Consider the following 26,599-nt stretch of genomic DNA (forward strand, 5'->3'; position numbering starts at 1 on the left):
CTGTTATTTCAAGTTGCCGTGGACGCGTGGGTCTTGTTCTGGGTGGGATTACCTGGGTCAGCCCTGCGCTGACTGCAGCTTTTTATTTGGTCTTTTTTCTCCACAAAAAGGTACTCAAATATTATTCATCTGTCACACAGTTGACCCATTTAAATCTACAGTGTAGCGGTTTTTGGTGGATTCACAGAGCTGTGCAGCCATCACCGCAGTTTTGGAACATTTCATTGCCCCCCACAGAAACCCTGTATCCTGTCGGTAGTCGCAGGTGTATCTGATCTTGCTCTTGGGGGGAGGTAGGGGGCAGGTGGGGGCATAAATGCTTTCCCCCTTGGTGGTCTTCCGAAGTTTCTTGGCGATTCTGGCCATAAACTCATTTGTCATACTCCACCGAAAACCAGGTAGGAGGTCCAACCAGCATAGCATCGAGTCTGTGTATCCAGCTGGGGAGAGTTGATATCTGTCTCCCCTTTTCCTCATGAGTGTACCTGGAACACTGTCTCTTCGTCTGTACAGAGCCTGGGACATGGGAGGTCCTCGCCCAATGCTGGGGGCGTGAATGACGAGACTTCAACCTTGTTCATTTCAATCAGAGCCTTTCACAGAAGGGAACGCCTCGGTGGCTCTGTGTGACTCACGGTCACGCAGAATGACAGCCAGGGAGAGAAGCAGCTCAAGGGACTCGGTGACTGCGGTCGGTTCTCTGCCACCTGTCGCTAAGGAGGTGACAGCCTCCTTTCCCCTAATAACGTGTGCTGCTTGGCTCCTTTAAATGTCATTAATTCCGTCTGATCTGGAGACGGCTGTCCTTGGGGGGGCCTCGGTGTGATGTGAGCACGTGTGAACAAAGATGTGTGTGTGGCAGCCCTCGTGGCTCCTGTCCTGCCCGGCCCAGGGTGCCCGCTGAGCACATGCTGGAACCGGGAAAGTCGTAGCACAGGTGGGAATTTCCATTATGACTCGAAATTCCCAACTTCGGTAACCCGTGGCACCTGGATAGAGCCCACCGTCACTGTGGTGATCCAGATCAGTGGGTTTGATCCGACAAACTGAATGACTCGATGAAGCCTCGTCGCACGGTATGTGGAGGGAGGGCTGTCCGCCTGTCCTCCGTCTCAGGGAGGGCCGGTCCGCCTGTCCTCTGTCTTAGGGAGGGCCGGTCCGCCTGTCCTCCGTCCCAGGGAGAGCAGGTCCGCCTGTCCTCTGTCTTTTCTTCCTGCACTTGTTCTCCTGCACCCTGCGGAGGCTTCATCCCTCAGCAGGGCCCTGGGCTTGCTGGTGCTGCCACGAGCTGGTCCTTGGCTGGGCGGCCTTCCCTCAGCCGCGCCGGGGCCCCCTCTCTGTCTCTGCAGCGAAGGCCTGGACCGGATATGTGTTTTGCAGTCGCTTCTAAAGCTGTGCCTTCTTTTGAGAAACACAGAACCTTAAATCTCCGCTTTCAGCGGAGATTCCCAACTCCTGGGGGTTTGGGAAGTCTCCCAGGGGCTGCTGGGCCTCTCTGGGGAGCACCCACATGGGTTTGGTTCTTTCCGAGGGGGTGCAGAAGACACTGGTCAGAGGACGACCTTCCTCTGACCCGTCCTCTCCGATCTTGACGGGTGATAAGCCTCTCTCCGCCCCAGGTTCCCCATCAGTAGAGCGGAGGCCGTGTCACAGAACTGTGGAGGTGAGGTAACGTGCATACAAGCCTTTCCTGTCCGGGGTAGACTGAAGGTCAAATCCCGATCTTCTGATCTCACTGTGGTTCTTTGCTTTCTGTCCTGTTGAGGGGATGAGGCAGCGGTGCCTTCCTTCAGGGAGCGCTTTCGGGCCCTGACTCTCCGTCGGCATCCGGCTGGGTGTTGGAGATAGAGAAAGAGGCCACCCCTATGCCGCAGGAGCCCAAGGCCTCGTCTAGGCGCTGTGGTGTTTGGGGAAGAGCTGTGGTTGCCAGGTGCCGAGCCCCGGGGACCGAGGGCAGCCCAGGGCTCCACGCCCCCCGCCCCCGCCCCTCGCAGGTGGTTCACGTGAGAAGCACCGCATCCCAGGGTGGGCCAGCAGCCTTCACAGCCGCGCCCTCGCTCTCTCCGGCAGAGTCTTCAGGATGAGTGTCCCTGACTACATGCAGTGCGCCGAGGACCACCAGACTCTCCTCGTGGTGGTGCAGCCTGTGGGCATCGTCTCCGAAGAGAACTTCTTCAAGATCTACAAGAGGATCTCCTCCGTGAGCCAGGTCAGCGTGCGGGACTCCCAGCGGGTGCTCTGTATCCGCTACAGGCACCACTACCCGCCCGAGAACAACGAGTGGGGCGACTTCCAGACCCACCGCAAGGTTGTCGGCCTCATCACCATCACGGACTGCTTCTCCGCCAAGGACTGGCCGCAGACTTTCGAGAAGTTCCACGTGCAGAAGGAGATCTATGGCTCCACGCTCTACGACTCCCGGCTCTTCGTCTTTGGGCTGCGGGGAGAGATCGCTGAGCAGCCGCGCACTGACGTGACCTTCTACCCCAACTACGAGGACTGCCAGACGGTGGAAAAGAGGATCGAGGACTTCATCGAATCCCTCTTCATTGTGCTCGAGTCCAAGCGTCTGGACAGGGCCACCGACAAGTCCGGCGATAAGATCCCCCTTCTCTGCGTCCCGTTTGAGAAGAAGGACTTCGTAGGACTGGATACAGACAGTAGGTAAGTTCACCTGGAGGCCCGGAGGCCTCGTGCTTGGCTTGGTTCCTGACGTCACGAAGGGAGAAGCAAGGGGTAGTATTTGATGTCTCAAGGGGTAGGCAGGCTTGAGCCATGGTTTTCAGACTTCTGGAAACGGGACAGCCTTTGGTTAAGGGGAAACCTTTTAGGGTTAGTGTGTGTCCTTATTCCCCTGTTTCAGCTGGCTCTCCCCGTGGGACCCCCAGAGCTGCTGTCCACAATGGTGGCCCCCTGTGGCTCTTGTGGATCAGAGGGTTGGCTAGTCTGAGCTGAGATGTGCTGTAAGTAAAGTGCACATCAGTTACTGAGACTTAGTATGGAGAAAAGAAAATATTTTGTTAATCTTTTTACATGTCAAAGTGATCATATTTTACATACATTAGGTTAAAGAAAATATTAAAATTGGTTTTAGTTGTTCCTTTGTACACTGTGGCAGCCAGCAGCGTTATGTCCGTGGCTCCCGTGTTATTCTAGTTGGACGCGCTGCCCTTGTGCGCAGCTGGGAGCTTCTCTTCCCTTTGGTTCACAGGGAGGTGCTGGGCCTGGAGAGGCGGCCGAACTAGGAGCTGGCCCAGCTGAGCCAGTGGAGCTCCTGCCTCCGGGGCTGGGAACGGGGCATGGGTCAGGCCCTTCTTCCCAGCTGATAGCTCCAGGGTCCTAGTCCTCGCTGACAGCCAGCCAAGGCGAGCGCCACGGTGTCGGGCACGCTGCCAGGGACTTCCCAAAGAGCTCCTTCTGCCCACGGCTGCGTGTCTCTCTTCTCTGTGTCGCGGGGGCATCAGACAGAGCAGGGAAAGGCCAGGCCTCACGTTTCTCCTGAGATGAAGTCAGCGGCTGAGCTCTGCACTGGAACTGCAGTGTAGCCTCCTGTGCCCTTCACTTCCCCTGTCTGTCCCCGGCGCTGCCTCCCTGTGCCGTGGCCACTGTGGTGTCCGTGCACAGAGGACGACGACGCGTAGGTTCCTTGCTTCCCTGGAGGGGGTCCCCTTCAGCTAGGAGAGTGTGGGGCTTCATGACTGTGGGCACCAGGTCTCTCCTTTCCCTCCTGTAGAATGTGGACGAGGGTCTTGTGGGTGAGTACTGAGTGACCTTGTGTCCCGTGGGCACAATGGCCCTGCAGAGTAGGTGCTTAGCATGTTTCTGGAGTTTACCTGAGATCAAACACTGACTTGCCGTCTGTTGGTAAGTTGGAAGAGAAAATGTCACAGAACTGAGAAAAACAGGCCCGGGCCAGCCCTGCGAGGGGTAAGCACAGAGTGGCCTAAGATCCCCCCCGGGTGCTTTGCAGGGTCTGTGCTGGTTTTCTTTCCGCACAGACATGCGTGTGTGTGGCTAAGGGAAGGGCCCGTTGCACCCACGATCTGTACTCAGTCCTCGCAGTGGCCCTGAAGTCAGGACACTAGTAGTTCCTTTTCCCACCTCGGAGCTGGGGTGGTGAGGCGGGGGAGCCCAGGCAGCCGTGAGGGGTAGCCATGAGGGGCAGCCAGGCCTTCTCCAAAGCCACCCGGTGACTTCCCCTCACCACACGGGGCCAGCCCACGCTTAGCCCCTGCACTCCCGAGCCCCCGCAGCCTGTGGCATGGGCTGGACTGGCCGGTCCCCGCCGTATAGACCAGCAGCTGACGCCTCGGAGGCGGCCAGGGATCCCGCTCTGACCCTCTGCTACACGAGGAACTGGGGACATTCTTTGGTCATGACTTCTTGGCTTTGAGGCTGCAGACCCACCAGAGAATGCCGGCCTGTTTTTGTCATTTGAAATCGATGCTCACGATTCGGCGGGAGTAAGAAGCCCAGGGACTGTGCTGGCACGGCTGTAGGCACGGGAAGTCCGGCAGTAGGTAGAATGGCCCTCCCGGGGGGACCGTTCTGTTCTTGGCGAGCGTCGACGCTCAGCCAGCTTTTGAACTTGTGTGACGTAGGGACGCCGGCGACCTCAGATCGAATACGCTGTCCCGTCATGCCTGCCGCTGCCGGTCCATGTTGTTTTCACTCGTCTACAGGCTCTCATTTTTCAAACACTGACTTGGTGCGGAGACAGAGCCCAGCTCTGTCCTGCCGCTCTGGGTAGGAGCGTCCAGCTTAAAACGAGACCGAAGTTCGTAGCTTACAGGAAACGTCTAGGTGAAGGCCGAGGTTGGGGTGGCGCACTGTTCACGTCCACAGGCCTTGTGGCGGTTGTGGCCACTCTGGGCCGCACAGCTCCCCGTAACACGAGGTGCGGACGCATTTCATGGGAACGTTCTCATGTGCCCCAGGCCTCGAAAGCCCACGGGAGATTCTTGGACATGCAGTGTTGTAGCTGTCAAAGTTATTTTTGTTCTTGTGTGTTTCTAATTTTTGCTTGTTCCTCTTTTCTTTCCTTTTCCTTTTTTTTTTTTCTTCCATACCGCCCTGTGAGTATGTTGTTGGGTCTGAAAAGGTAGGCTGTGAACACGCTGCATTGGAAGTAGCTAGATCTCCCCGTGTGCTGCCTTCTCGCTGCCTTCACCGCTTGAAAAGCCAAAAACTAACGCTGCCTGGATCCCTGTGTCACCCCGACCATCTTTCCATTTTCTAATTTAAAAAATATTTTGCTCTTTAAAGCACGTGACCCATCGATGTTTGATACCTGTTCAGATATTTGCTTCGGGGAACTTGTTGGGTCTTAGTATTTGGTGGCAAACGAGCTCTTATTAATCTTTTCTGTTTGGAGGACGTGGGATGCTTGTTGATTTCAGTGGCTGCACAGGGACTTTTCACCGGGTTTTTAACTGGAAAGTCCGAGACTGCAGCGCCTCGCTTGATCCTGGCTTGGGAATGAGCGTAGTAGGCACGTGGTTTTGGCTGTCGCTGTGTGATGTGCATGACAGAGCTTGTAGGCCAGCGGCCGCCGGCGCGGGGTGCCCGGCTCGGGGGTGTGCTGGCCGCAGCTGGACGCTGTCGGAGGATGCGGTCCCCGGAGGCTGTGGCTTTCACCTGGAGCATGCTGTTTCCTTTGCCTCACCTGAGCACCCGTCCTCCGTAAAAGGGCAGAGGCTGTTCCACCATCTGTCTTTGCCCCCTCTATGAGGGCAACTTTTCTAGGTATTAGGAAAATGTGGCCTTCTAAAGAGCTAGTTCCTCTGGAGCTTGTGGACATGGGGGCCTCTGTAGTCGGCCGTGGCCGCCTTTCTGCTCTAGCCAGGAAGCGCGCAGAGCTGTGTATATGGTTTGCCTTTGCAGTCCTGCGGCCTGTACCTGACCCAGCCTTTCCTTTCGACCCTGTGTGGGTGAGAGCGCTGTTTCTCTGTTGGGTTCACGTCCCACACCGACAGGCATGTCACCAGTTTGCAGCCGTGAAGTGCCAACATTTGACCGAGGTCGGGCCTAGAGGGAGAACCTTCGGCTGCTTTAGGTCCTTGTCCTTACCCCTGGCCCAGCTCACCCATGGGGAGAGGTCTGGCCCCACCCCCTCTGTGGGCCTGGAGGCCTTGTTTCTTCTTTTCTGCTGCCCTCGGCCTGCAAACACTTTCTTCCTTTACTTACTTTGTCTCAAGGGAGATGGTCTGGACCTTCTGAGAAAGTCCCTCACGGGCTAGGGTGGGGAGAACAAAGCCAAAGCAAGTTCAGGGAGCGGAGGACGCGGAAACCTCCTGTCTGCGGAAGTGCGGGCTGGGGTCGCCGTGGGGCCGGCCTGTGACAATGGCTTTGCTGGGGCTGCTCCTTTCTCACCGGCCGGCCTCGGGCAGCATGTGTCTTCACCGGGAGTTCCTCTCGACCTCAGACCCTTCCAAGTCCGAACGACCGTAGAACTGTGAGCCCCTTTTCCTGGGCCATCCTCTTGGCCCCACGAGACTCACATGCCTTCCCCGGCGTCTGGTGCCAGGAGAGACGTCCCGCTCTTTGGCGGGCCCTGACAGCGCCCGTGTGCCGGGAGCCTTCAGTGTCCTGCGCGAGTCGTGGGGGACAAAGCGGAGACGAGGCTTGTCCCTGACTGGTGTGGGGGCAGTGGTGAGGGGCAGAGGAAATCAAGTAAGAAACTCAGGGTTTTGACTTGAAGAGCCGGGGACGTGGCGGGGCTGTCTGGGGGGGAAGATGGGGAGGCCCCTGCTAGGAGTCGGATTCGAGAGGAAAATATTGGACGTGTGTTGTACATGCCTATCTGACGTTCAGGCGATGGTTTCCAAGAGGTGAATGGCTTTGTGAGCCTGGAGTGCAGGCAGGGAGCGGATGGGGGAGACGCGCTGGAGTCGTCACTATGTGGCTTGTAGTTAGAACCAAGTGTGGGCGAGCTCCCCTAGCCCAGTGTAGACTGGAGCGTGGGCCAGCTCCCCCAGCCCAGTGGAGACAGGAGCAAGGGCCAGATCCTCTAGCCCGGTGTAGACAGGAGCGGGAGGAGGATGAGGGCGGGTCTGGGACCGGTGGGTTGCAGGACTTGGGAGGAAGCAGTTCTTTTCGGATCCTCCCACGTGTGAGGCACTAACTGTGTGTCCCATGGCCTCCACCATTGGGGAATTAACACCAGTTTAAGGGCGGAAGGGGCAGGGGAGGGGTAAGGTCCCAACCAGCCTCACTGCCTGGGTCTGTCGCCCGGCACAGCGACCCAGGGGCAGTGTTTGTCCACCTGGCCCTGGCCAGGAGCTGGAGGTCGACAGTTTTACCGGAGGAGGGAAGTGTGCGTGTGGATGCTGGGGTCCTCTCCCCGTTGGAACGGAGAGCACCCCGGGGGAGGGAGCCAGGCACCGCCCAGCTTTGGGGGAGACCCAGAAGTGCAGCTGGGGAGCTGGTTTTGAGCTCCTGTCTCCTGGCGCACAGGCGCACGTTCCCGAGCTTATGTTCAGTTGATGTGGTTCTCTCCTGTGACTCTACAGTCAGGGCAAGACAGAGCCCCTGCTCGGTACCTTGAGTAGCCGTCAAGAGTTAGATGTGGTCACTCATAGTGGTGAAGTGGAGCCTGTGACAAGCCCGTGAGGACCCTCGGATTTGGGCTGCGTTTTGCTTTTTGTTCCTCCCCTCTTCTCTTCTTTTTCTCCTCTTCCCAAGTGCTCTCAGAGAGGCCGTGGTCTTTTTTTTTTTTTTTTTTTAAGATTTTATTTATTACTTTAACAGAGAGACACAGCAAACAGCGAGAGAGGGAGCACGAGCAGGGGGAGTGGGAGAGGGAAGAGCAGGCTCCCGCTGAGGGAGGAACCCGATGCGGGACTCGATCCCAGGGCCCTGGGATCATGCCTGACCTGAGCCGAAGGCAGATGCTTAACGGCTGAGCCCCCCAGGCGCCCCGAGGCCATCATCTTAATAGAGGGGATGGACAGAAATTCAGTAATGATGGTGTTGTGTTTGGGGGGCAGCCCCTCCGGGAGCTAAGGGTCACCGTGAGGGGGATATTTAGGAGACAGAGGGCTCTGCGTTGTGTTCTGAAGACAGACTGACAGCCTCCAGGTAAAGGGGCCAGGGAGGTGGCTCAGGTGACAGGAGCAGCCCGGGCAGGGGCGGGAAGCTTGTGTGGTTGGGGCTGAGGTCAGTGCCCGGTGTGGCGCGGTCCATGCCCCAGGCTTCAGTGGGGAGGCTGCTCCCGCTGGCTCGGAGGACCCTGGAGAGGACCTGTCCTGCAGAGCTTTAGAGGAACTTGGTTTTTATTAAAACTGACAACAGAGGGAGGCAGTGAAGGGTGTCAGTGGGGAGTGGCCTTTCGGAGACGGGCTAGTGCTTTTGTTCTGCACAAAGAGGGGGTTGGGATGGTCGGAGAGGTTCAGCCTTGTGGAGACTGTCCATTCATGTGTTTATTCATAACAAATTTTTGAGTGTCCAGGGGAGAAGGATGGAGGCACAGTAGTAAGCAAAAAGTACTTGCCTTTGTGGAGCTTACAAATGTCAGAGGTTGATTCAGCATGGAATGTTCTAGAAATGCAGGCAGGGCATCTAACCCAGTGTGCAGAGGGAGGAGGCGGGGGGGCTTCCTTGAGAAACTGACGGTGGAAATGAGCCCTAAGGAGAGTGTGAAGGATTAGGCAGGAGGTCACTGGGGACCCTGGCGAGCAGGAAGGTGAAGCTGTAGAGTCAGGGCAGTGGGAGGAGGGGAGGCAGGGGCAGCGGGAGGGGGGCTAGAACTGTGCTGGGTGTTTGAGGCTGGGGAGTGACCTAGAATTACCGTCTGGGAATAGCCCCCCCTCCTTGTGTGTGTATGTGCGCGTGCATATGCCTGTGCACACGTGCACATGTATGTAGCAGGGACAGGGCGGAGGGACCCTACAGAGTAGAGGCATCCAGTGGGGGAAGGCAGGGCAGTACGGGGGCTGTGTTTTTTACAGGGGGAGGGCTTGCTGGTGGGGGGCCATCCACACAGTGCCGCAGGGCAGGGCAGGAGACTGGCCTTCCCTCTTCTCTCTCCCCTGCCCTACAGGACAGTCTTACTTCAGCCAGTACTGGGAACGGGGTGCCGAGTCCCAGAGCCAGAGTGTGGGGAGAGCTCGTCACTTAGGTCTGGAGACTTAACTTCGTGTCACGGGCTGTCAGTAATGATCACTTAGCTGGAAACTTCGCGTGTCGTGGATTTCCACGGGGGTTTTATTCTTGATGTGATTGCTTCCTCAGAGTGAAAATTTAATACAGCTGCTATTTTTCTTGAAGAAAAGCTTATCTTTTAAGAAATTTAATGTTTAAAAGAATAGGAATATTTCAAAACGGTAAAGGAAAGTTTGGTATAGTTTCTTTGGTTTCTGAGTAGATAGAAGCCTTTGCGTGATCTAAAGGCGGTTTCCTTGCCCGTATTCAAGGAGCTGTTGGTGATGCCCGGTCCCACCCGCTGAAGGCATTACTGGGGCCTGCTCTGACGGAGTGGAGGTAGAGGTCATGTCCGCCCACACCAAGTGGATGGCCTTTGATATGCCCCGTAGCTCTCTTCATAAAATAATAATGGGTTTGAAGTTAAGAAAGTGGAAGATAATTGATTTTTTTTAAAGAGCTGAAACGTCAGCTTTCTTGTGCTGATGTCATGGAAAATTTGTGGAGGAAAATCCTACATTTAGTGTTGCTAAGTGAAATGCACAGCGCAAGTCCCACATTCCTGTCCCCTCTAGAAAATAACTGGGCAGGTGTTTGTGAGGTCAGGACCCTTCCAGCTCCCACACTGGCCATGACGGCCGCTGCCTTTCAAGAGAGCCTCAGGTTGCCTTCTTAGCATTTTTGGGTTGAGGGAGAGTCGAATAGTGCTTTGCTGGTGTACTTTGGGGGCAGAAGTGGTGCACCAGCGGTGATGCGTGTCTGTGCATTGTGTTTCGTAGACACTACAAGAAGCGGTGCCAAGGGCGCATGCGCAAGCATGTGGGGGATCTGTGCCTCCAGGCCGGGATGCTGCAGGACTCCTTCGTGCACTACCACATGTCCGTGGAGCTCCTCCGCTCCGTGAATGACTTCCTGTGGCTTGGAGGTAAGATCATCTCGCGCAGACAGCACATATGCCATTAGAGCAACTGTTACTTGAAATAAGAGAAAACATAGAAAAGTGGTTCTAAAAATGAAGGGTGCGGGAGGAGAAGCAGTCGGCTGTCTGGTTGCTGTGGGGGATCGTCTGGGGTAACTCTGCCGCCTTGTCTGCTGCCGGGTCTCCTTACCCCACCATCCCCGGCCTCACTGCGCCCGCTCCCCAGCCCCCAGCCCCACACTGAGGTCCTGCTGCCACCCGCGTGCACTTTCCCGGACAGTGCGCTGCCTTTCCTTGTTCTTCTGGGTTCTCTTGGGCTTGTTTTTAAGCATGTCTTGCCCTCTGCTTAGAATGCCGCTCCCCACCTTGGTCATCTCTCTCCCTCATTCTTTAGAACCTCATTTGTGCATTAGCTGGTGGACAGATCAACTGCCTATGGTACGCCCATTCAGTGGAATATTAATAAGACATGAAAATATTGGACAGTTAGGGGCGCCTGGGGGGCTCAGCCGTTAAGCGTCTGCCTTCAGGGTCCTGGGATCGAGCCCCACACTGGGCTCCCTACTCAGCAGAAAGCCTGCTTCTCCCTCCCCCACTCCCCCTGCGTGTGTTCCCTCACTTGCTGTGTCTCTCTCTGTCAAATTAAATAAATAAATCTTAAAAACAAAAAAAAGAATGTGTTGGACAATAAAAAAAAAAGACGTGCAGGTGTGGAAGGTGGCAGCACGGCCTTGTGTCAGGAACAGGGTCGTGCCGCGGTGCGGTGACGACGGATGACTCCGCCTGTCTGGGTGAGCCGGAGTCCTTGTAGGGAACAGCTGAACCCGTGCGTCGTGCGCCTGACATGAGTGTCCTGTCGTCTGTGCACTGCAGCTCCGTAAATGAAAGATGCAGAGCTGCACGAGGTCCAGGTGCCCCTCCAGCGTGGGCGAACCCTGACAGCACCACGGTAAGTGCAGGGAGCTGGACACAGGGCCGCCTCTTAGCTGGAATGTCCCGAAAAGTCAGGGTTCTAATGACTGGCTTCCAGGGGCTGGGCAGAGGGTGTCTGCGTGCTGGTGGCTGTGGCGCTTCCCACAGGGAAGGGGTGGTGAAAACCCTTCCCGAGGTCCTGGAATTAGATGGTGTGAAGGTCCCACACCTGTGAATTGGACAGCATTCCCCCTGCCCCGTGGTCATGCCCTGTGAGTTACCTTTCAATGTAAAACCCTCACTAGTGCGTTAGAAACCTACTTCAAAGCAGCGCCTTCTCCCAGTCCTCCAGGCAGGGGGGCCTGCGGTGTCTTGCGAGGCCTGCCTGTGACGGAGCTTGCCCTCTGCGCTGGAATTGTGTGTTTACGTCTGTTTTCCCTTCGGGGACCACCTCCTGGGGGTGGCGTGGGAGGCACGGTCTCTCCGTGTCCATCGTCCAGCTGACCGTACGTGTCCCGTCAACGCTGTTAGAGAAACGTGTGAGTGTGGAGTGAAGTAGGGTTCTTTCCTGGAGGGTGAGTCAGGCGGCCGGGCAGCCGGGCTACAAGTCCGAATGAGGAAATGAAGTCAGCTCTTCGATGAGTGTTTAGCATTTACTGTGGGGCACTTTAAATGCCAGACATTCTTAAAATGGACTCTGTGTGTTTTCTTTCCCTAGAGATTTATTTGCAGAGAGAGACGCAGTGAGAAGGGGAACAGTGAGAATGGGAGAGGGAGAAGCAGGCTGCCCTCTGCGCAGGGAGCCTGACGCCAGGACGGATCAGGGTCCTGGGATCATGACCTGAGCCAAAGCAGACACTCGACGACGGAGCCCCCAGGCGCTCCTTAAAATGGGCTTTTCCACTTCAGAATGTGGTTTCTCAAAGAGGCTAGAGATTGGGTGGTAGACTGTATCCGTACCCCAGCAAGCCAGAACGTCACGGCCCTGGCAGCAGACACTTACCCAGGAAGAATGGGCCCCGGTCATGTGGGGGGCCACAGAGCGATAAGCCCGTCGGCGGGGCTCGTGGGGCCAGGGTGGGGATGGCCGCTTTCTCCCGCAGCCTGTCCTAGGCCTGTAGCACTCTCCCACAGGCTCCGCGACCTGTGGCTTCGGAGGGGGTCCCAGGCAGACGCAGACAGGAGAGCCCAGCTCCCTCGCAGATGTTTAAAGACGTTTGTAAAAGTGTAAAATGGTGCGGCTCTGCCAGTGTGCTTTTGTTTTGGGAATTAGTGTTCCTAAGCATGGAACACGGAGTGGGCTTACTGTGATTTTATATGGAATGAACACATATTTAAATGTTTCCTTAGTTTTATTTTGAGATGGGGTGAGCATCTGTAGGTGTGCTCGGCACAGGGGAAAGGTCTTTCTGAACCTCGGTGATTTTCCACGGCGTCGAAGGGTGCTGAGACCACGACGCTTGAGGACCGCTGCAGCAATGGGGCGGGCGCCGAGGCAGGACGTGGCAGGACGTGGCTGTAACTGTCCACGCGGAAGAGCAAAACGAGGTTGCCTCTGAGGAGGAGACAGGCTCGCGTGTGTTGGCCCCGAGGGTGCCAGGTGCACGCAGGGTGTGCGATGGGACGGGGCGTTGCGGTCCGGCTTTGCTGGTCTTGTTTTGGCTTATTGTCAACCGGGGCATTTTCTGCCGCCCAGCTCCGTAGCGCCGGAATCGGGCACACAGCCTGCCTCCCCGTGAGTGCTCAGCTGCCGGTCAGAGGGACGAGCTGGCCGGCCCGAGGCACGTGTGTGTCAGCCTCCTAGTGAGGCCTGGCGTCTCCCCAGAGGGTTTGGTGTTGCCTGCGTGGGCCGGCCCTGGGGAAGGGCGATGGTGGCACGTTCCTGTCTGTAACCAAACCAGTGATCTGTAGCTTCGATCTTTGTTTTGGGGGAAAAATGGACATTTCTGCATAACTGATCTGTTCGGATCATTCTTAGCCACAGCAGTTCGAGCTCGGGATGGGCCACTCACTTGACTGACCGTGCTTTTCTTCCCCACCCAGCTGCCCTTGAAGGGCTGTGTTCCGCTTCTGTCATCTACCACTATCCTGGCGGGACTGGGGGCAGGACTGGAGCGCGGAGGTTCCAGGGCAGCTCACTTCCTGCGGAAGCAGCCAACAGACACCGGCCAGGTAAGCGCTGTATGGCCCTCCCGCCCAGACTCACTCTGGGTCAGAAGCAGGGGGCGGGGCTCGCGTATTAGTTTCCCTCTGGGTCCACCTGAGAAATGTTCAGATAAAACATAACGGCTGAGTCACGGATCTTGTATGAGACTTCTCTTCCACGTTCATTGCACATTGTGCTTATGGAATCTTACTCTTCATGGATTGCAATGATTGGTTGATTTCTGGAACACTTGAATGAAGTTTCTTGGTAGCCTGACCTCAAAGTTCTGTGCCTGGGTCTTTTTCTTAATTTTTGTGTATTTAGGGAAGCTGGTCTCAGATGTTGACTTCAGTAGGGAGTTCAGGGCCTGGGCTGTTCCTCATTTTCTGGTTTGACGAGATTCTCTTAACATGCTCGAGTTCCTTACGTTTGTCAGCACCCGTGAGGAGGAAAAAAATCTTTGGAGGAGCAGAGTCACAAGTGCTTGTCCCATGAACTTGACCCTTTTGACCCTTACTGAATGACCTGTAGTAGCCTCGGTCGTGAAGGTAAGAGCACAGGTCCCAGGGGCAAGGCTTTAACACAGTTGCTAGGCGTGTTTTGATCGGTGGGATGTTTGGACACCTTTTCCCCCAGAGAAAGCCCCTGGGGGCTAATGTGTGTTGGCTGGGGAAGTGGCCTGAGTGTGTGGTCTGCTGAGTTACACCTTCTCCCGTGGCCAACAGAGAGTGTAGAAGGCTTCTAGGATCTGGTTTCCCGTGGCTGCACAGCTGGAACCGGGTGCATCTTTTGTAGGACTGCTACAGGTGGGTCTGTAATGGTTCTGGAAGATTGATTTCGTCTTTCTTCAGCACGGCATGCCTCACGATTTCCGTGGTCTCCCAGTTGTGTGTGGGGAAGGGAAGCAGGCTGAGAAGGGGTGAGAAGGATGCGGAGTCTGAGGCTGGCCGTGCCTCCCTCTCCTGTGCTTGGACGCTCACTGGGGTTGCTGTGCGGACGCTGGGCATCCTCCTGGTTGTAGTCTTGCCTGTCCTGCTGTGGTCCCCCCCATCTCCCCCCAGCCGGCTTTGCTTCCTCCTGAGAAGACTGGCTCGTGCTCTCTCTGGGAGCCTTTTGTTGGAGGTGGTGGTTCCCCCTGTGATCTGAAGAGTTCTCATGTGTTGAGACTGTTCTACGGATATGATTAGTGAGACTCTGTAGACACTTTTTAGAGAAATGTTTCATTTTTCCCCTTTGCTGCATGTAGGCAAAGAAAAGGTTTAGACTTTGTTTGAAACGCTGCTTTGTCTGCAGTAGAGAAGCGTTTCTCCTTAGCTCCGCAGAGTGTAAAGGGCTCAGGCTTTCCAACTTTTGGTGATGGCTGATGGCAACGTGGTGCGGTAAAGCCCAGGCCAGGGCAGACAGAGCACGCCGGTCCCACCCTTCACACAGAGAGGGGTCCACGTCCGTCACTGTGCTCCGTCTCACGTGTTGACTTATCTTGGACGGTGACTTCAGGCTTGTCTGTCTGTGGCCCCTCATCTTACGGCAGGGGTGTATGGCATCTGCTGTCTGGGTGAGGGCCAGGCAGCCTGATTACCTAACATTCTCCCTCGAGTTCCTTTCTCAGCAGCAGAAATGCAGATGTCACTTACTGTCATCATAACCTGGACTGTTCCTTCTCCTGGTGCCTCAGTTTCTCTGTCTCTGAGATGGGGAAGATAGTGACAGTACTTCCCTTGTAGGGTTCCCTTGAAGGTGTGTGAGACGCACACATGGAAGACCCGGACCCACCTTCCGTGGCCCTGGAAAACTGTTAGTGGCCACGGCAGCCGGAGCGTTAGGGTGGATGGTATGAAGTCATGCGTTTGGATCTCTAGCACATGTCCTCCGGTCGAGTCACTGTGGTTGCGAAAGACTTCTGTAGTCCGCACACTCCCTTTTGCTTTAGTTCTCCCTTTTGTCTGAAATTTCTTCTTTAAAATTTCTTTGTATCCAGAAGTTAGAGGCCACAGATTTTTTTTTTCTGGAGACTTGTGTGTGAACCTGTAAGTCTGTGTAATAAATGAACAAAACTTGGTTTATTAAAAAAAATCACCAGTACGTTCTGCAATCAACCTGAAAATAAATGCTTATTGACTTGTAGTTGCTTCTTCTCAGGGGTTACTTCTTCTCTTTGGCCTGTCCTGGTTCATTAATCATCACCATCATCATTATCAACAAAATAGCTACGGATTATTCCCTACCTGCCTGCCTGGCCAGGCGCTGTGCTCAGTGCTGTGCTTGCATCCTGCCTCCCGGCCGGTGTGGGAGGGCACATATCCGTGTCTGCTTTGGGCATGCGAGGGATCACGGCTGAAAGACATCGAAAGAGAGGCGTCCCTGGCCCCATGCCGTGAAGGGCTGAGGCCTGCCTGGGGGGGGGCAGGCTCGTCTGACTGCAGGCCCTTGCTCTGTTGCTCCGCTAACCAGCCCCACTGACTGATTTCCTGAACATCAGGGAGTTCATCGGTGCCAGACTTCAGTGGTCTCAGCCTGATGCGGCTTGAAAGGAGAGATTTCAGGGGGACTGTGAGACAGAGGGGCATAGATTGAACTTGGACACTTCTGAGGTTGATTTAGTCTCTGCCAACACAGTAAAAAGTTAATATTTTAGCCCCATACGCACTAAAAATAAAACATTTTAAAAATGATGTTGGTGCAGAAAATAAGTGCCTTTGATAATCCAGACGTTGCTAATGACTTAGTACTTGTTTTTCTCTGGTGATGCTTATTGGGAGAAAAAGTTAGACTTGGCTTTATGTAGTCAAGACTTCGGAAGGAAAGATTAAGTTAGTGAATGTTGAGAGAAGGCAACAATCTAGACTCTTCTTTCTGATGATGACTATGTAGGTTTTATGGGACTTGGGGCTTGTCGGCCTTCCTCGCTTGTGGATTGTGAGTGTCACTTGATTTGTGCGATTTTGAGAGTTGGCTACCTTGTGTACAAAGCACCTAGGAGGTGCTTAGTAAACTTTTGCTGAGTATCTAGAAGTATCAGCTTGGAAGACTGAAGGGGACAGTCTGTTTCTGGTCTGATTCCGATTTGCTCAGCAGCGTGTGTCTGATAGTCCGAGTATGACTTAACGTGATATGGATATGGTGGCAGTTCTTAGTGCGGTAGGAAGTTTGGATGAAATTGGTGTCGTTCCAGTAAGGTGGGAGAAGGGCGAAATTGCCATAAGCTGGAGACTTGATGATTTTTTGTATAGAATGTATGCTTTTACAACTCAGAATTCATATTGCCTTGAACTCATTCACTAAACCTTTAAATTGCTAGGATGTTGACCATAGTCAATATGTTTAGAAAATGGGTATTGAGCTGTTTTCAGGGAATAAGCTTCTCTTTTTTGTGAGTGAAGAAAATTTTGATTTTTTTCTGTACTCTTAATAGGTTAAAAAAAAATCAAAATGTTGATTTGACATTGTCCTTTTATTTTAAACAGAGGAAATAAAAGGGGGGCATCTCATGCTGTTTTACTGTGAAAATAAACATTTTTGTATGTTAACACAGTTGTATGATTTCTAGTCACCGGCTCTTTGGGAAGTACAAGACACTTAGACGACCTGCTGTGGGGAAAACAGCTGTGATTCTGCGCGTCCAGGTTGGCGTAGCTCTGGTGGGCGCTGGTAGGGTGCGAGACGCGAGGACTAGGGGTTCGCTTCGCTGCTGAGGGCTGGAAGGACAGACTGTCTGGGCCTCAGGCCCCTGAGAATGCAGGCGCTGGACAGGATGCCCAGGACCCCTTCCCGCTAAGGTTGGTTTCCATGAGCCTGTGTCTTGTTGAAGGCTCCCGATTAAGTGCTGAACACAGCGCCCCTTCCTACAGCGGAGTTTTGAGGGTGCTAGCGCGGCTGTTGGTGAGGTCCCTGAGCAGCCCGTTTTTGGCAACCTCACGCAGCTTTTCTTAGCGCCGGCGAGTTGGGCGGCCCCTTTCCCAGCAACTCGGGGCGCCGCTCTGTGGCCATAGGTGGCGCTGTTGCCCCTGTGACGAGTCTTCAGTTTCCCGTTTGTGAGGGACCTGACCCACGCTCCTCTAACGGGGTTTTTTGTTTAATGCTTCGGAGCAGTACAGAGTCCATCACGTCTGGGTGTTCCAGTTATTCCTCATTTTTATTCCGTCATCTCGGTGTGAACGTTTCAGCTGCGTGAACAACAGGGAAAGTGGGTTTTCCTCTGGTGGTAGAGACCCGTCAGCCAGGCTCTCGTAAGCGAGGTAGAAACAAACACTCCCCGGCGTGCCTGGACGCGGGAGAACGCGGAGTCCCGGGTGTTCATCAGTGGGGGGTGATTTGGTTGCAGGGACCAGGCCTCGTGCTTTGATCGGGTGGCAGTGCGCACGCCACCACTCGTCCTTGGGACCCCGAGTCCGTGCTTTCCGAGCCTCCTCCTCCTCCGAGACACAAGGATGCTAATGTCTGCTTTGCAGAATTGGGAGGATCAGAGAGAAATTTGTGAAGTGTTTAGCACAGTGGTTATCTCATAAAAGAGCTCGTGAACTTGGGCTGTTTTTCTGCATGAAGCCATCATTTTATAGTCTTCGGGGGATTGCTAAGGGTTTGAAATATGAAATGATGGTTTTCGGAAGCAAGATGCAATTAAGAAATGAGGGAACGGTTTGAGGAGAGTCAGCAGTTCCTGTGCTCAGACTTGTGCAGCAGCCCCAGAGATGGGCCCAGTTTGTGGTCACTCTGAACCCAGAAGTCACAGAACTTTGTGTTAATTAGCATCTCTTGGGGCTTCCGGGGGCCCAGTCGTTGCACTCCTGTTTTCCCCACCAGCCCGCTGGGAGACAGGAGGGAAGAGGAGGCAAGTGGAGACAACGGGCACCTTTAATACTGATAAAGCCCCATTCTCCACGAGCTTTAGGGATGCAGGAGAATGCCAGGTTGTACCAATGTCATCCTTCCACCCTCACAGTTGTGCCCATCTTACAGATGTGGAAATCGAGGTAGAGACAGGGTAGGTAACCTGACCAGGCTTACAGAGCTAGCAGGTGTCAGAGCAGGGGTCTTGGCTCCCAGAGGCTGGCTTCAGGGCGTCAGCCTGTCTGTAGATCAGCAGGGGCAGCTATCCATGAGTCAGGGCTCAGCCAGTCTAGAAAGAGAGGCAGAGTGTTGACTGTGAGAGACCGGGACTGTCACCGTGGTCAGCCTTGATCGCTCATCTAGGCAGCAGGTCTACTCCAAAACAGAAAGGGAGTCCCAGCTAATCTAGGAAAACCCCTTCCTGTTCGGCTTCTGTTCGTGCTCACCACGTCACCTCCTGCCTGTGATTGGGCCGTTGAGGAGAAAAGTGCTGATTGTTGAACTGTGATATTTTGGTCTGACTGATGATTATGTCTTCTATTGCATTAGTAAGTCCAACCTCCACTTTCCGTATGTGAGTTTCTTAGGAGTTTGGTTCATGTGGAATCCGTCTGCTGGAGCCTGAGGATGCTGGTCGTCCCGTCCCTGCACACTTCGAGGTACTTCCGCCCATGCAGACCTGGCTGGAGGCCACCCTGGCTCTCACCGCGTGATTTCTTCAGACAGCATTGTTCCCCCGCCCCCACCCGCATAGGACAAGGGCCCTTCTGACTAGGCCAGATAGTAGACAGCGAAGTCCACGGGCTTCTCCTCCCAATCTGAAAACTCTCAGTGCCTAGAAGGAGCTAATGAAAGGCTTCCAGGAAGTCCACTTAGAGGTTAAAGTCCATTTGGGAGATGCTGTCCATTTTTGTTCACAGCTGAGCGTTTCCTCTGCTGTTTGAGAAGACTGTCTGCGCCACGTGGCTTACCGACCGCCGTTAGACTCGATGACCCGGATTTAAAAGGCAGGAGAGGGTGGTTTCAGGCGATGCATCCACACCAATGCGAAGTGAGAGTTGGCCGCCTGTGTGAGCCACGAGACTAAGATTTTTACATGTTGAACAAGAGAACTTTGAAAGCTCTGCCTTTGGGGTGCCCTTCGTATGGGGCCGAGTTCATCACCGGTTGAGCTGAGAGGTTAAATATCCGTGATGGCGAGAATGAGCAGAGCAGGGAGGAACCCCAGGCAGCCCCCTACTTCACGGGTTGGTGCCGTGTAAGGTATCGTAAGGTATCTGACCGGTTTCACACCGAACAAAAAGTTTCTAGCGTTATCTGGAAACCCCGCATGCCCCAACGGTCATGCAGCTGAGTGTCCCCGCAGGGCAGGTCCGTCTGTGTGGTCCCGCAGCGTGGAGGTCGGGGCAGAGTGATGGTGGGCTGGCTCCTCTGACCGCTTTCCGCTCCGCAGCCCTGCGGCCTTAGTCATCGCTGTCTCCCTTGCAGGGCTGCTCGGAGAGTCACACGCGCTGGCTGTCAAGCACGCTGCTTGGCGTGTGGTTGGTGTTAACAGAAAGCACCTGTTTGTTTATTATAATCGTGCCTTCTAGATTACAGTGAGTTCTTATCTGCATTTAAATATAGACATCGCAGCACGCCAAGTAGCTCTTAGGACTGTGGGACTTATTCTCGACAGAAAGGATTGAGTAACTGCACTATTTCAATAAGAATTCGTGTCGCTGGGACATACCTTCTTGCATCTTGCTAACATGTTTAAAAATGATTGTAGCTAACGATAAACACTACTCTTGGAACCAGTACTCCTCAGGGTGTGTTTTGCCGTCATAGGAAATTGCATTCTGCAGAGAAGGCTAATTGGATTGCACGGACACTTGGGTGGTCAGGCAGACGATCGAGCTTCTTGGTAATAACGGAGGGAACTCCTTGTGTTCTACCTTCTGTGAGCTGGGGGTCCTTAGCCTGTGAAGCATCCAGGAATTCAGTGAGTGCGGGTGTGAACGAGTGTATGCGTGTGAGATTTCGGGGGGATGCCGCCAAGTTCCTTGCGATAACTTTGCCCTCCATTCCAAGCTGTGGGCCTGTATTTGCACAAACAAATGATTACACCTTTGTCATTTGGCTTAACTGTGGGAATAAGAAATTCTCCTATTTGATTAAGGAGGTTGGGGGAGTGTGTGCTCGGGGGTGGGAGGGCAGGAGGCAAGAGGCCCTCCACAGTGCAGCGTGGGAGGAATGGCCCCTGTTTTTTCTTTCCTCCTAAAGTAAAACGGCACTAACCGGTGGTACACTCATCCTCAGAATTGCTCTCCTGATCGGATAGAAGTGCCTCAGATTTTACAAGGCGATGTGAATCAAGAAATGTGATTAGTAGTTGTCTTTGAAAGTAATTTTGTTTTCCAAATAAAAGACCGTAATCTGTTCTTTCTTCCAGGGGCACAGGAAGTTCTCATTGACCCAGGTACATGATCTATGTGCTTAGTTTCTTTTGGTTCTTTTTTTAAGTGCTTGTTTCATGGTGGTGTGAATGAATGGTTAAAATTTCTGGATTGTGATCTTTGGAACGTTCTGATTTAAGTAACTTTAAATCAGAACTGTCAAAAACCTGATTATTGTTTGGTCCTTGTCTGATGGGCCACCCTGTTGATTTATGTTGTCTGTCGAACAGGGGAGTTCTTCCTCCAGCATGGTTAAGTGAATGATTTGCAATGATTTAAAATTCTTTGAATGCATTGAGCATGCTTGTCCAGTTAATTTCGAATTTGTTCATGGTAATGACTCTGCTCTGATTTTGTGGTTTGTGCCCTTTCAATGTGAATTTCAATTCTCGATTGCATCTTTGTATATGTATTCTTAACAGAGAAAGAAATTTTGTGTTTTTTACGGAGGTGGGTTTTTTTTTCTTAATTCTGTAATTAATATAGCAAAATCTCTTTTACTGCAGTACCTAATTATTTCATAATGAGCTCTATTATTTTCTGGGTTAATTAGAATCAATGACAAAGGTAAATAAAAAGAAATGAAAAACTTCTTTCTTTTGAAGAACAGAAATCAGACAGCCGTGTTAATAAATGTTTTGTGACTGGTGCGTTTATATTCATCTCATTGTGTGTCTCCATTCTGAAATGAAATAGCTTCAGGTTTGCAGATTCTTGTTTTAACATCTGTGTCGAATCCTCCCTCTAGACTGATGTTTTCTTTCTCTCTTTTTTAATTTAAAAAATTTCCCCCTCCTTAGTTTATTGGGATAAAATTGACATACAGTGGTACTAGTTTCTTATTAGGGTTTATGGAAGGTATAGAGAAAGGAAAACAGATGGCTTTGTTTTATTTTTAGGAGACCTGAGTTGGTGATGAGAAAATAATTTGGGGTTGGGCTGAAGAACTGAATGACACCCCCTCCCCCCCAGCTGAAAGAGATGAACAGTTAGGTCAATGTTGGCTGCATTGGTATTTGGCCAGTAGAAGTTGCTGAGTCCAATCTGGCTAGTTATTCTTGATGGAAAGTACTGAATTTTACTGTGTTGACCACTACTTGCGGGAGAATTAGATGTTTACACCAAGTAGAAGTGGCTTTTAGCTATCAGAAAACCAGTCATGTTTTGAGATTAAAAAAAAAATACATCTCTTTTATATCTGAAACTTTTCAAAATAAGGTCGAATGGAGATGAAACTGATTCTAGAGTATTGGGGTAGAAGTGGGAGGCGTCTGCAGGCTTTGTTATATGGGATGTGTGGGGATCCTGCTGTAGAGGTTGGAGCTGGCAGGAAAGAACTGGGAAACAGCACTGGGTGTCTGAGGGCATCTCCTGCAGCCTTCCCAAATTAGAGAAACATGGACTTGATCTTTGTTCCCAAGGAGAGCAAGTGCAATATTGAATTTCTTCTCTCCCCCTACCTTCCAGTTCACGGCACTTCTGCCTTCTGGCCTCTGCTCATGGGGGCTTTTGTGCCAGGGCTGACCACAGCCTCTTCCTCACTTACTAAGGTCTGATCTTTCAGGCATCAGACTTGAGGGAGTTCAGAGCAGGTCTCCCCAAACTGTGCCTCTTTGGCATGTGGAATCTTTTGAGCTGAAGGCAACTGAAACTCCGTGGGATCAAGAGAAACATTTGTCTCTCCCTTAACTGCCCAGAAGAATCTCAATTTGGCGTCTTTCCCAGAATAAGAGTTTTTACTGGAGATAAATTTTATTTGAATGACCCATCTGTCTGGCTGGGTGTATCTCTAATTACCAAATTGTACTTTTCCTCTTATCGCCCTGTGAATTGTGCTCCTCCCTTTCAAAACCCCAAGCTTATCCCATTCCTTAGCTCAGGATGGCATAGATGCTCTCATTTTTACCTGTCTTTGTGCCCTCGTGTATGTGAGGTTCCCAAATAAATTAAATTTGATTTTTTGTTAATTTGTTTCATGTCAGTTTAATTCTTAGACCAATCAGAAGAACCTTTGAAGGGTAGAGGGAAAGTTTTCCTCTGCAACAGTTTCTTTTCTGCTGTTCAAACCCTGGCAAATGGGTTGGTAGGGAATCACTTCATGACTGCTAGGAGCAATGTGGTACGAGTCTCCTTAGTCTCTACATCTGAACACTGAACGTTCTCCTCAGGGTTATAAAATTGTTCCGTCCCTTAGAAAACCCATCCATATGAAGTTTTGACAGAATTGCATCATTCCATTTTATTTTTAGAAACTTATATAGATATACTATTCAAAATGACCTGTTTCAGAATTTTTTTCCCCTTCCTGCTTTTCCTACAACTTTTTCAAAGACCAGAAGGGAAAGAGTTTGACAGTCTTTGGGTGCTTTTGCTCCAAAGTTTGTTTTAAGAACCAAGCTTCTCTGCTAGTCATTTCTGGCAGCTAGGCTTCCGAGACTTGATCTGCATTTGAAACAGAATGCTTCATGGTGTCAGATTGTTTTATTTCTTGTCACTTCTGAATATGCCCTGTCCATTCAGCAACTGTTTTAAGGGAAATGACTTTTTTGGCCAATTTCAGTTAATTCAAATCTGCTTTCCCATTTTCACATTGAGGGGATTTTCTTCTGCCTGTAAAAGAATAAACAATTTGTGCTTACTGTGTGAAGGCACTGTTCTAAGTGCTTTTTTTCTTAAACAGCTTTAATACAGTCTACCCCTTTAAAGTACACAATTGTATGCTTTTTGCTACATTTCCAGAGTTGTACATACATGACCACAGTCAGTCTTAGGGCATTTATCACCCCAGTAGAAAGTCCCATGCCCCTTAGCTGTCACTCCCCACTCAGTCTTAGGCAGTCACTCATCTGTCTCTGCGGGTTTGCCTGTTCTAGACTTTTTGTGGAAATGGAGTCATACAACAGTGGTCTTTTGTGACTGTACTTACTTAACATAACGTCTTCAAGGTTTGTCCATGTTGTAGCATGAATCAATACTTCCTTTCTTTTTACTGCTGGCAATATTGTTCCGTATGAATAGACCACTTTTTGTTCACCCGTTCATCAGTTGATGGGCATCTGGTTTGTTTCCACTTTATGGTTGTCATCAGTAATGGTACTGTGAACATTCAACAAACAAGTTTTTGTGTGGACGTATGTTTTCAGTTCTCTTATGTTTAAGCCTAGTAAATAGAATTGCTGGGTCATACGGTGACTCAGTGTTTAACTTTTTGAGGAGCTGCCAGATTGTTTTCCAAAGTGGCTGTGCCATTTGATGTTCTCATTGGTGGTGTATGACACTTCCAGTTTCTCTGCGAGCTTGCCAACACCTATTATTACCCTTTCGAGCACAGTCGCTTCAGTGAGTGTGAAGTGGTGGTATCTCATTGTAGCTGTGTTTTGCCTTTCCCTTCGAGCTAATGACACTGAACATCTTTTCATCGTGCTTATTGGCCATTTGCATATTTTCTTAGGAAAAATGTCCATTCAGATCCTTTACAGGACATTTTTTACTTGAGTTATTTGTCTTTTTGTTACTGAATTGTAACATCTTTTTCTGTATTCTGGATACAGGTCCTTATCTGATACATGATTTTTAAAAATTTCCTCCCGGTCTGTGTGTTGTCTTTTCACTTACTTGATGGTGACCTTTGAAGCAGAGATGTTTTAAATTTTGTTGAAGTCCAGTTTATCTGTGTTTTCTTTCTTGCTTGTGATTTTAGTGTCATATCTAAGATACAAGGTGTTGTATATAAGCTTGCCATATGAAGTGATTTGAACCTTACAGAAATTTTAGGAAATAGGTGTTGTTGTTATGCCTCATTTGTAGATGAGGAAATTGAGATGCAGAGACGTTCACCGACCTGCTCAAGGTCACAGCTAGTAAATGGTGATGTGGGAATTCAGATGCATGAGTTTGTCTCCAGCATCTGTCCTCATAACCACCATATTCTGTTCCTTTCTGTAGGAATCATTTATTAAAAACTCTCTGGTTATTGATTTCTTACTATTTCTTACTATTTTTTTTTCCTCAGTGGGGGAATTACTGTGCAGAATTCAGTGCAGGTTTATTTAGGTCTAATGTAGGGGGAAGCATGGCTGTCAGTGAATTTCTGCGTTACTCACCAACGACTGTTGCTGACTGACCCGAGAAAGTGAAGCTTCAGCCTCTTCTGTTCATCACACTAAAACTAGAGTCATGACTACAGAACATTCAAAGAAGCATTTGGTTGATTTCATTTTGCTAACCAGTGAAATAAAAAACTCCGGTTTTGAGACAGATTCTAAGTCTCTCAGAATAGGGTCATTGTCTTCCGTATTCCCATTTTGTCTGCTCGCAGTGTCCAGATAGAGCTTTTTGTCCAGCAAATGAGGGTGATCGTGAATCATCATCTGTAGTAACGGAATTTTGAAAACAATATCTGTTGTTTGTTTCACGAGGGAAAAGATAATTTGGAAATACTTCTCAGATCTATTTTAAAAGCTTGGAACTTTGAGAAGAGTTCCAGAAGCCATACATAGCTATTTTCACTAATTTTAGATCCATTCTAGATATCTTATGGTTACATAGCAGAGTGAATTCATTAACGAGACTTGACAAGAGAAGTGTAATATTGATTATTTATCTTAATTAAAATATTCTGCTTCGGTGAAAGTAATTAGAGCCGAGAGTAAACAAAAATAAACTTGCATTTGGATGCCACATGGGATAGACTTCCTCTCTATTTCTATCTGTTTTTTGGGAAAATTTTTTAGCTTTTCAGCAGTGTTCTAACTTTAGAATTCTATTTAAAAAATCATCACTTTGTCTAGTGCAGTTTGTGCTGAGTTTATCCTGTCTTAGGCTCAGAATTTCACTGTTTCCTAGGTAAAGATTTTCCTCTCATTATACTGAGTTAGTGTCAGAGTTAAAAGAATTGTGATTTTAGGCCTTTCCTCTCCATATATTTGAAGTTGGCTATGAAATATGATTTTCTTTCATTTCTTGAGTTTTCATTATTCAGTTAGAATTTTTGAAAATTAATTTGTTTTAATATGTTGTAAATCTCCCTAAAAACTTCATGTCCTTGTACTTTTAAGTTTTCAGTTTATGAGAACTTAAATGTACTCTTGTTTTTGGTGGTTATTTTTCCCTGGGTGTTTGTTCACTTTTTTTTTTTTTTAAGATTTTATTTATTTATTTGACAGAGATCACAAGTAGGCAGAGAGGCAGGCAGAGAGAGAGAGAGGAGGAAGCAGGCTCCCCGCTGAGCAGAGAGCCCGATGTGGGGCTCGATCCCAGGACCCTGGGATCATGACCTGAGCTGAAGGCAGAGGCTTTAACCCACTGAGCCACCCAGGCACCCCGTTTGTTCGCTTCTTTATAATTAATGCATTTTTTTGACGAGTGGGTGTGCCTGTTTTATTTATTTATTTATTTTAAAAAGATTTTTATTTATTTATTTGACAGAGAGAGAGAGAGACAGAGATCACAAGCAGGCAGAGGCAGGCAGAGGCAGAGAGAGAAGCAGGCTCCCCACTGAGCAAGGAGCCGGATGCGGGGCTTTATCCCAGGACCCTGAGATCATGACCTGAGCTGAAGGCAGTAGCTTAACCCACTGCGCCACCCAGGCGCCCCAAGGGTGTGCATGTTTTAAAAAATACCTTATATTTCTTTATTATAGAAGTCACGTTCATTGTGGAGAATTTAGAAAATTAAGACAAGCAGATAAATTTAACAATTAGTGATAATTTCCTTATAAGCTGTAATATATTTTGAAATTGGGAAGTGTAAATCCTCCAACTTCATTCTTATTTTTCAAATTAGTCTTGACTATTATGGAGCCCTTGAATTTCCCTATGAATTTTAGGATTCAGCTAGTCAGTTTCTGCAGTGACTCCAGCTGGGATATTGACAGGGTTTACATCGAATCTGTGGATCCCCCAGGGAGCATCGTCATTTTAAGAATAGTAAATCTTGTGACCCATGAACATGGGATCTTTCCTTTTATTTAGGTCTTCTTTAATGTTTGTCAACAATGTTTTGAATTTCCAGAGTATCATTTTATGCTTTTTTGGGGGGGTTAAATTTATTCCTGAATTTATTATTCTTTTTAATGCTGTTGTGACTGAAAAGGTTTTCTAAATTTCATTTTCAGATTGTTCATTGCAAGTGTATAGAAATACGACTAATTTTTTGCATATTGGTCTTACATTCTGCAGGCTTGCTGAACTCTTTTATTATATGTAATACTTTGTT

The 26,599-nt window shown here is 50.5% G+C and overlaps 1 protein-coding gene across 2 annotated transcripts in view; it reads left to right on the top strand.

The window, feature by feature from the left end:
* TRAPPC9 (trafficking protein particle complex subunit 9) overlaps nt 1-26,599 on the top strand; it is a 491,769-nt gene that overhangs the window by 5,290 nt on the left and 459,880 nt on the right. The window contains exons 2-5 of one of the 2 annotated variants that reach the window (XM_082720692.1): nt 2,071-2,664; nt 9,921-10,066; nt 13,016-13,144; nt 20,380-20,406. In XM_082720692.1, coding sequence (XP_082576818.1) covers nt 2,081-2,664; nt 9,921-10,066; nt 13,016-13,144; nt 20,380-20,406 — 886 coding nt within the window. In that variant the 5' untranslated portion in view covers nt 2,071-2,080. The remainder of the gene's footprint in view (nt 1-2,070; nt 2,665-9,920; nt 10,067-13,015; nt 13,145-20,379; nt 20,407-26,599) is intronic. The other variant, XM_082720693.1, reaches the window with a different exon arrangement.

The sequence above is a fragment of the Mustela nivalis genome (assembly GCF_964662115.1).
Source record: "Mustela nivalis genome assembly, chromosome: 2".
Classification (NCBI taxonomy): domain Eukaryota; kingdom Metazoa; phylum Chordata; class Mammalia; order Carnivora; family Mustelidae; genus Mustela; species Mustela nivalis.